This window comes from Diorhabda carinulata, chromosome 8, assembly GCF_026250575.1.
Source record: "Diorhabda carinulata isolate Delta chromosome 8, icDioCari1.1, whole genome shotgun sequence".
NCBI lineage: Eukaryota > Metazoa > Arthropoda > Insecta > Coleoptera > Chrysomelidae > Diorhabda > Diorhabda carinulata.
Window position 1 is genome coordinate 20,036,165 of NC_079467.1, and position 10,078 is coordinate 20,046,242.

A 10,078-nucleotide genomic window follows, 5' to 3' on the forward strand; every position below is an offset into this window, starting at 1 on the left:
TTCATGGAAATCTTTGTTTGGAGTAAAAGAAAAGGTTTGGAAAAGAGTAATGCCAAAGGTTATATACACCAGTATCAAGAGAACTATCATTCATGTTGATCAATTTGTTTTTAACACTAAAATCTAAAAATTAAAAACTAAGGAAATTATATCTTATATAGAGACCAGAAATATGCTGGAATATTAAATATATATAAAATAGCACAGTAGGCCTTATTTATTTTATATAGAAAATAATTATGTCGGGACAAACATGAACTTGAAATTTCCAAAAAAAGCTCAAGAGTGAATTATTAATCAAGGGATGGAAATACCGAATTGGAGCTGCTAAGTAGAAAGTCAAAAACCAATAAAAAAAAATTATTATCACAAATGATATATAAACATCTTGAACTGTTGCTAAGGACTATTGTTATCTTAGTAATACCAACCGGTTGAAATTTTTAACCCCAAGCATAATCTAAAATTCACTAAATTTACACTAAGAAACTGTAAGTTCTTTTGTGATATTCTATTGTTTAAACTAATAACTTTAATAATTAAAAGTCTAAAGTCGCTGTAGTGTTTGCACTGTCCATACCTACTACAAATAAACTTTGATTGAAAAAATTCCAAGACGTGCATACGCGTCAAGATCGTAATAAATACATAAAATGAATATATGTATAACTATCAGTATAATACCACTAAGTTAATAAAACGAACGATAGAGGGCGAAAATATACTTTTCAATAAAATTTTATTTTTCTGTATGTTCTACTGCCTAGCTTGTTTGAGCAAAAAAAATTCGACAAACGAAGTTATTTTCTTCTTTCTTATTTTCTCCCCTTATTTAAATTTTTCTCCCTAAATTTAGAGAAAGAATCTCCAAGTTGACATCACTGTTAGCTTGGTAGGTGGTAAGAGACATTCCACATTTACATTAAACAGAGGGTGACGGTGATAATGTGTCGATTATTTTGTAAAAATTATTGGAAATTGCTACAATATTTTCAATGTCCCTGGTTACATACACTACGCATTTTTTTATTACAAAATTCGCATCAACCGTGATTCAATTATTCTTAACAGTACAAGTTAAATGTTAAATTAAGTTTAAGATCGAGATCTTGATCTGTTTGAGGTTAGTAATTTGTATTTAGGTCCTAAAATTTCAGATACTGTTCGTGGTAGATTTGATTATAATCTTTCTGCGTTAAAAGATGAACACTCTGCGATTATGTGTTTTATAGTGAATTTGCAGTTGTCACATTTGGGCTCAGGTTTATCATCAAATGAGACAGTCGCTTATGGCCTAGACGGAGATGCGTTAGAAGAATTTCATCTCTAGCACTAACCATGGTTTCTCGGAGTCTTTCACCTCATGAAGTCTTACGAAGTAGCTTGTTATATTGCATATAATTCAGCAATGAAAGTGGCACTCTGTCATTTAATGATCGTGAGATTTATTTATTTTTATATTTTACTACAATCATAGTTTTAAACTTTAACAAATAAAGTAACTACCCCCAAGACTTATATTTGATATAAATAGACACATGTGCTCAAAATATTTCTGAAAATAGTTAAATAATCCATGCGATTTCAAAAATATAACCATTTAATAGGCCATTCCATTTACAAATATTAAATATATGTTGAAATACTATGTTTTTGAAAACAATTTACAGTTAATTCAAAACGGATTGTTGGCTAGATCATACAAAAAATTTATAAATGCGTTTTAAAAAATAAAATTTTATTTTCTCATACAATCTTCAACAACTCTAGATTGTAGGGTCTAGTTAAAAAAATATTAAAAATCATCTATAGTTTCATTTTGCCAAGTGCTCGGTTACTTTAATGATATTTTGGAAAATTATTCTGTGCATAAGCTTATCACATTTGTTAAAATACTGAGATCTACATAAACACCTGATAAAAGTACATCCTCAAATTTTCATCAAAGTATGTGACTGTGAATGAAAACTCTTGGTAGCAGATCGACTAGAATTCGACATTGACCGTCGAATATCTGGAGCAGATGAGGGTCTTCTGGATTTTTCTCTTAATCGTTTTCTATCTGCAGATATTATTGCCATTTGTTCGGGTATGGAAATAGAAAAGAAGATGTCATGGAAAGCATAACAAGCAGCTGAAACCTGTAATGGAATATTATAATAAATTTAATTGTTTCCAAATCTTAAACTTAATAATATCAAAATTTACAAAGTTATATTTTTTTAATTTACTTCTAGAATTTCATTTAAACCTCTTATAGATAAGGAAGAAATGTATATATCTTCTATGCTTTAAATAAGAGTTGAAAAAAGAGAATAAAAATTTAATCGAAATTGTGTGCTCAAAACACTTTTACCTGATTTATCAATCTTCTATGTAATTCAACATCTGCTTCATCGATGTGTTCGGCTTTATGTAATTCTAAAGCACAAATCAAAGCATCTCTAATGGTATCTATCAAAGACTGCACCCTTAACGTTTTTAGAAGCCTTCTCGTAAGGTAACCTTTAACATGTGCACAAATTAAATTGGCTGCCCACTTCTAAAAAAGTAAATACAAATAAGTTGTTATCCTATATTTTTAAATATCGAAAAAACCAATCAATGAGAGACAAAGGTATTTATATTATTTTAACCGAGCTAAGCTTCAGACTCCTTTGATCCTATTGATACAAAATACTTTTCAATATAAAAACGATGTGGTTGGTTAATTGAATAAACTGGACATTTTTTTCTTACCAAAATTTAACAAAACAAATTAGACATAAAATTCAGTCAATATCAAATGTAACTAACAATTATTATTGATACAAGTCACTTAGAAATATTTAACAAGGTATAAAAACTAAAATCATAAATATAAAAAAATTCTGTTTGAGATGGGTGGACTTGATGAGTTTGTACCAATCTAACTAAATCTGGTTTGAAACCAGTGAGTTGTAAACTTAAATCTAGGCATTCGTTGATTATGATTAGTCGTTTTATCAAAATAATTATAAACATACTGAATCCTTGTCTGAAAAGGTATAATGGAAAAGCTGTAAGGAATTTTTTCAAAAATTTCCACAAATTCAAGATATTGTTTTAATATTGTACTGCAACTAGAATTTCTACATAGAACCTCATCTGTACTGGTGGGGATAAACTTCTAGCATTATCACATTAGTTTATTCCATAGTTGTGATATTGAACGGATCTATCATCCATTGAATTGGTAAATTTAAGAGATCCTCTAACCTCTTAGTGAAATCCTTGTTTAGTTAACTTTATGTCGAGGACTGGATTCACATATGGGCTGAATGAGCTATACCCCAGGGAGCGGCAAATTAAAAATATTGGTTAATGGTTAGGCAAATGATAAAATTTTTGTATGTCGTATTTGATTGGGAAATTAGATACATGCCTTTTTTCATTTATTAGGCTGATATTTGTGTGTTTATTTACACTAATTACATTACATAACCGCCTCGTCGCGGAACCAAGTCTTGTGAGGAGTGACAAATTTTGGATAGCTCAGGGGCGGCAAATCTTCAGATCCGCCTCTGTTAATTTCTATATCTTATGTCAAATTTTGATGATAAAATGATGTTTAATCCCTCAAAGAACAGCTAAATTAGTGAGTATTCTTCAAGGAAAAAAATGAAAATAGGATTTTTAAACTAATTTGGCTAGAGTTTATTTTGGAAACGGGGTATTTCGTCCAAAATAATTCCTGATATAAATGAATAAATGGAAATTATTATCAAAAACCAAACCTCTAAGTATGGAAGTATGAAATATTACCTTTTTAGTATTATCAGAATTTTTTAAAAACAATTTTCTACTAAATCTCGGTTTTTTTTCTTTTATTGAGATAGTATCATCAGATGAATCAAAATCAGTAATAAATGTTGGCTTATTTATATTAACATTACTCCAGTCTTTTTCAGGTATTTTCGAACCACTAACTCGTTCGCACAACTTATCATCATTTTCTTCAGGAAGGAAGGTGTTGTCAGATTTCTCGTGTGATTTATTTGTGGATTCTTGATATGGGGAAACTTCATCACATGTATCTATTTCAATCATTTTATCAGAATGACCATACTGAGACACAGTATCTGATGGAGTGTAATAATTAGACCAATTGGATACCTCAGAGAGATTAAAATTGTCAATTGAATTATCATCTTTTTTCTGAGTAGAGTTATCATTTACTGGGTTACTAAATTTCTTTTCAAAATTGTCCACTTTTATTTGATGTTCTGATCTTTGTCTTTCTATTATTTCCATAATTTGTCTGGAATAATCTTCCGGTATCTTTTTCAAAACTTGTATCAATTGACATTCTGGATCTGATAGATTAAATGAGCTTTTAACCTTTTCTACTTCGTCGCTATTAGCATTTACCAATATTTGTTGTACTGAAATATCAGTTTGAACAACCTGAAATAAAAAAATATTTATGAAATCACTTAATTAGTCACATACTATGGGATTCATAGAAACCTTACAGTGTCCAGTTCACGCTTCTTGTCTCGCCTGCATTAGAGTACTATTAGTTTATTAGTAGTGGGCATTAGCACTTTATACATTTTGGAAGATATTGTTATAGATCATGGCACCAAAGAAAAAGTTACTACGATATGAGAAGATTAAAAATGATTCCGAAAAATATGAAATGCTAGAGCAAAAAGAAAAGGCAAAATGTCAAAAAAGACTGATATGATAAGAAAGATATGGGAAAATAAATCAAGAGATTGTAGGCAACAACTTGCACTTCAAAATGTAACTAATCTTTCCGTAACGCCATTGATGTCATATATTAATGATCAAATATTTAATTCTCATAGAAGACCGAGACAGAAGACAAATATATTTAATTAATAATAAAAAATATGGAACCATAAATAAATTTAAGACTAAATTAGCATGCTATGAAAAAAAGGTAACGAAAATTTGAAAAACTGATGTAGAACAAATACATATTTTACTTTCTTGCCACCTATTTAACAGAGTTCTACCTTGTACACTTTAAGTGAAATTACCATGAACCTGGACACTGTAAGGTGACACCTGATAGTGTCAGAGCTATTCGCAAACGATCAGCAGACTCATTAGTGGTTAGTGGCAAGCTGATTTTGCAATAAACATTGAGATCATTTCAAAATTGTTGTCATGATGTATTCCTCTAATAAAAAAAGCTCGTTTATAAGTCGAGGATGTTTATAGACCAGATTCAGAGTCCGAGAATCCATTTGAGGGAGATCAAGTCATTACACCAAATGGTAGCAAGCACTATATGGGGATTGAGCAACATTTTTCATTGCCTTTTCTTTAATTGTGAAATTATATTTATGTAAAATAAATTGATCATATTGATCGAATTATTAAGTAATTAATTATTATTTTAGTCTGAAGTATATTATACTGCTTCAGTGAGATGCTAGGAGACTCGTTTTTAAGAACTATAAAAACGTTTTTAATATAATAAAGTTTATTTTAATGGATTTTTAATGTTGATTAAAATATTGATTTTTAGAATTATTTACAAAACATGTATGATCTTTCATTTTTTAAAACAAAATTAGCATGGGACAATGAGTTGCCCAGTTTACAGAGAAACGCCCATATAAATAGAACAGAAATCTTATAATAAATGTTTAATGAAATAACAGCAACTTTTCTTCGAGGCCATATTCTCTATGGATTTCGAACCTCTTATGGTAAAATTACCCTTATAGAAACTAGGGCCAGCAAGCCTGAGAAAATGTAGAAACATGGAAGAGGCTAAATATTGATTAACTTACCTCAATTGTAGGCGATTTTTGCTCAACTTCTTTTGGAAGACTTTTCTCTTCATTATCTAATTTATTTAAATGAATTTCAGAACTATGTTCATTGCAAGCAGCATTTGTGTTAAACACAGTATTTATACTACTAAATTCACTCTCCTCTAATGGTACAAAATTATTTTCTAAAGAAGTCCAAGTTCTAGATAGAGTTGGATTTAACTGCTGGATATTTGGAGAAATTCCAGTATTACATTTTTTAAGATGGGCTAAAAGTATTGGACTGGGAGCTTCTAAAGTATATGAATTGCTTCTGATCAGTCTTCTTGGAGGGGAAGTTGGAGATTTCAATATTTTCGATGATTTGGAAGCTCGAGAAGGTTTTGATTTTTTACTTGTTTCTGATGATGTAAAGGGTTGTGAGGGATGAACCAGCTAAAAGAAAAAAATATGGCATTATTATTACAATCCTATATTTTATAGTAAAACAATATGAAAAATATTGTGAAAAAATTCAATTAGATTAATTTAATAAGCTGTTTCTGTATAATCAATAGGTATGTTACAAAAGTTGATAGGAACAACTAATTAAATAATGTTCTTGTTGGTTCTATATTTCATAATCTACATAAATGCTTATCACTTAAATAGTATCATATTTCACTTAGTAGTAAGGTGTTTTTCAACTCCAATTTTTCTGGAACACTAAATATTTAAATATATTTATCACTAAATGTAAGATTCAAGATGTAAGTGGACTGTGTTTTGCTGACAATTCGAACAATCTTTTTATTTGTGGTTTAAACTATTAAGAAGTTGAAGGATCACCGGATCTCTCAAGAACATAAATAAAAGATGTAAATGGTAATAAAAAAAGGTATAATAATAAAATGTAAAAATGTATCAACAATTAAAGTTATCAGAGTCACTTGAATTATTGCTCAATAGGTTGGCAACTCTGCAGATCTCAAGACGTGATTCAATTATATATAACAATTATAAAAAAACCACTGGTTGACTCACCAAAAGTGAATTATCACTTGCACTAACTATAAACTACAACTAATGATGATAATAATTAATATGTGAAATATTGATAATTGGCGGCAATCAGCACAACTGGTTTCAGTTGCTTAACATCTAAGAACTACAATATATGCCATCTAAACCACAACTGTCCGCTATCTAAACCACACTAAATGTTTTAGGAATAAAAATTTGGCACATTTAAGACAATCAAAGATGTAAAAGCAGGAAAAATAGGATAAATTTCAAGTTGCTCTAAATGTTGAAGTAATTTTAACACTAAACTGATAAAATGAAACTTGATTGCTTCAAAAATGGAAAAAAGTAAACATACAACATTTTACCTAAAATATTAACAGTTAATACAAAAATGGGAAGCAGCAATACTTTTAGAAAGAAGTTTCCATTTGAATTCAAAGGTCCAAAATGTCCCTGATTGAATATTATGATTTATATCTAAATTAATATATTTATTCCTTGCAATTGAATATTGTTTCATAAAAAGGATATTTAGCATTTGTTTGGTTATAGTGACATCCATAAACAATAAAAAATAAAATTGTCATTAGTTGTGTGGTTTTGAAGTAGATGTAGTCTATGGTAAAACTTATTGTTTAACTAATAAGATCATTCGTTTCACATAATAAAAATAAAACTTCATAGATACTATAATGTTGATTTAAAATTTCAATCAAAGCAACTTACACTTCTTTTTGATGAACCGTTAGAAAGATTTGACAATTGATCTCTTGCACTAGATTGTACTGATGATACAGCAACTTCTGTTGACCTATTTAAGGATGAATCAGTATCATATGCATCACTGCTACAACTATTAAGTAATAATTGTTGACCTTCTACATACTCCCTTTGACCAGGTCTAGCACCAGTGGGTAAATCTTTATTAATGTTAATTAATCGTATGCCATCATTGTTATATTCCGTAATATCAATAATATCCCTGGAAAGTTTTATTTTAGGTAGTATAGAATTTGTTGATGGGGATATTCCTGAATCGATTATTTTATTTTCACTAGAATTTGCAGTGTTTGCCAACGAATGAAGAGCTATTAATTCTTCTAGACTCTTTTTTAAATCTCTACAAAGTTTCAGTCGTTTTTCTAATTTTATTGCCTGATATTTGTCTTTTTGAAGTTCTCTGCGGCGTGTATCAGTTATCTGCAAAAAATGAGTGAAAAACTTCAAGAAAGTAATCACAAGTTATACTTACTATAGGAGGTAAAAGATTTATTCCTTTTACTTTAATACATGACTGATAAGGCTTTAGTTCAGACATTATTAAGATCAATCTTAATAATTTGCAATTAAAATTAGTTTGTAACTAATTTTAAGAGAAAAACTATTAACAGATCATTTTAGGGAAATCGAATTATTATTATTAGAATATTTAATAAAAACAATGGTAACTAACAATAAAAGAAAAAAATTTTTTGAACTATTGTCACTGTCAATGTCAAACAATCTATGAATCCGAGTTCGCTTGAAATACGCTAACGTCAAGGTTATTAGGGATTGGTTAGTGACTAGCATTTTAAAAATGTTTTATTGGTGATAATAGCAACATGTCGCTTATTATATATATATATATATATATATATATATATATATATATATATATATATATATATATATATATATATATAAATAACAAAAATAACAAAGTTTTTCTTTTCTACTTTTGGTGTTAACGAAATAAAAAGGAAAAAATAAAAATCATCATTATTAATAGAATTTTGCCTTATAAACATAAATTATTTGCTAGGTACAAAAAAAACAAGATTACAGATGCACTTCATCAATTGCAAAATTAACCATTATATTTGTACCAAAGAAATTATAATATATTGATTCATTATAAGGGCTTTCTCTATATACGGAATGATGGAAATATTTTCCTGAAAGATTGATGTATCGTTATAACAAAATCATTCGCACCACGTTTGTGGACGAAACCATTGTCTTGGAACACATTTGCTTAATTTTAGACAAATCATAACAATAATCAAAAGAAACAATGGTTCATATATTTGCTAGCAAATCTTTAATGTCAATAGTCTTGATACAGAAAAATGACGTATCACACTTGTATTCATAGAAATTAAAAATTTCGAATATATATATATTATGTTTGGATTAGATAAAATGGGCCGATCCTGGAGGTACTGCAATACCAGGCCAACCCGCGACGGAGGTGGAGCAAGCCCCTTAACCCTCCATCAATTTCCAAAAATCAGTTTAATATACTGGCCCCGCATGCGGGGCGTATCAGATATTAAGCTGATAAGAACAGATACTACACTTTGATCTTAGCCAGAGGCCGAGAAGCGATAAGTTAATAACGTTTTCTTTCGACTGTTATCTACAGAAGTCATATACACATCGGTGTAGCTTATAGTTGATCATGTCCTGCCATCTATCATAATAGACTAATACTATTATCAATTTTAACTGTAAAACATCTATACAACCAGTAATTCCTAATAAAAATAAAACTGACTCCTGACCATCACAATCGTTAGAAAAATAAATAATCATAAATTTTTAAGTATTTTAATTAATCGAGATAATTCACTTAGTGATAAAATGTACACAAAATTTGTATTTAAGATTTGGCGTTTGCAATACCCAATTACACAAGAAAACATCACTGCGTTGTATTGTATTTCGAAACGGTTCACCAGAGGAAAAAGTACAGGTAGACCACCGTTGCGAAAAAATGAACGCGGTTTCAATATGAAATTATACCTGTTGAAATACATTAATAAATTCAAATAATTCATATTTCTACACAACTGTTTTGAGTATAAATAAACCCAATAAAAGCTTATTTATTCATTTTTAGTTTTATTCGTGTTCATCTGGAAATTAGTGTGTTACTTTTTTTCAATAATGGAAACTACGAACTTTACTTATTTTTAATAAATACGTTTTTCAACAAACAATGCATAAAAAACCGATCTGATACTATATGATTTATATAATAGATAACGGAGTTTTTAGAAGCTACTTACATTTTTTAAATGGTTTAGATAAGAATGATTATGTTTACTCTTTAATAATTAAGTTGTAAATACCTCAAATTTCCACCAACCTCATAATATTCTTCAAGGAATAACACTCCTGACAATGAGTTATCCCGTTTTTGATTGGTTTGTAAGAATCTTCAGATATATATTCTAAAAATCAGCTTACATATTTATGGGATTAAGATTATTAATCTGAATCCCCTCCCAATTTGTCAATACTTTTATGTATTAACT

General features: G+C 29.0%; 1 protein-coding gene and 1 non-coding gene across 2 annotated transcripts; both read right to left on the reverse strand.

Moving 5' to 3' along the window:
• Positions 1-1,423: 1,423 nt before the first annotated feature.
• Positions 1,424-8,290, reverse strand: LOC130897349 (uncharacterized protein DDB_G0280205). The gene is made up of 6 exons (XM_057806162.1): positions 8,029-8,290; positions 7,503-7,976; positions 5,790-6,206; positions 3,784-4,425; positions 2,357-2,542; positions 1,424-2,141 (listed from the first exon to the last, which is right to left on the reverse strand). The coding sequence occupies exons 1-6, from the start codon at positions 8,092-8,094 to the stop codon at positions 1,932-1,934; spliced, it is 1,995 nt and encodes a 664-aa protein (XP_057662145.1). The 5' UTR covers positions 8,095-8,290; the 3' UTR covers positions 1,424-1,931.
• A 665-nt stretch (positions 8,291-8,955) lies between these two features.
• LOC130897649 (U2 spliceosomal RNA) lies at positions 8,956-9,147 on the reverse strand. The gene has a single exon (XR_009059738.1). It is a non-coding gene; the product is annotated as a U2 spliceosomal RNA (small nuclear RNA).
• Positions 9,148-10,078: the final 931 nt, after the last annotated feature.

Bases quoted from the DNA above. Each gene is read 5' to 3' on its own strand.
- LOC130897349 (XM_057806162.1), bottom strand. From the start codon at position 8,094: ATGTCTGAACTAAAGCCTTATCAGTCATGTATTAAAGTAAAAGGAATA. The intron at 7,977-8,028 runs GTAAGTATAACT...CATTTTTTGCAG, and splicing joins TAAATCTTTTACCTCCTATA to ATAACTGATACACGCCGCAG. The intron at 2,543-3,783 runs GTAATATTTCAT...TTACTTTTTTAG, and splicing joins ATTCTGATAATACTAAAAAG to AAGTGGGCAGCCAATTTAAT.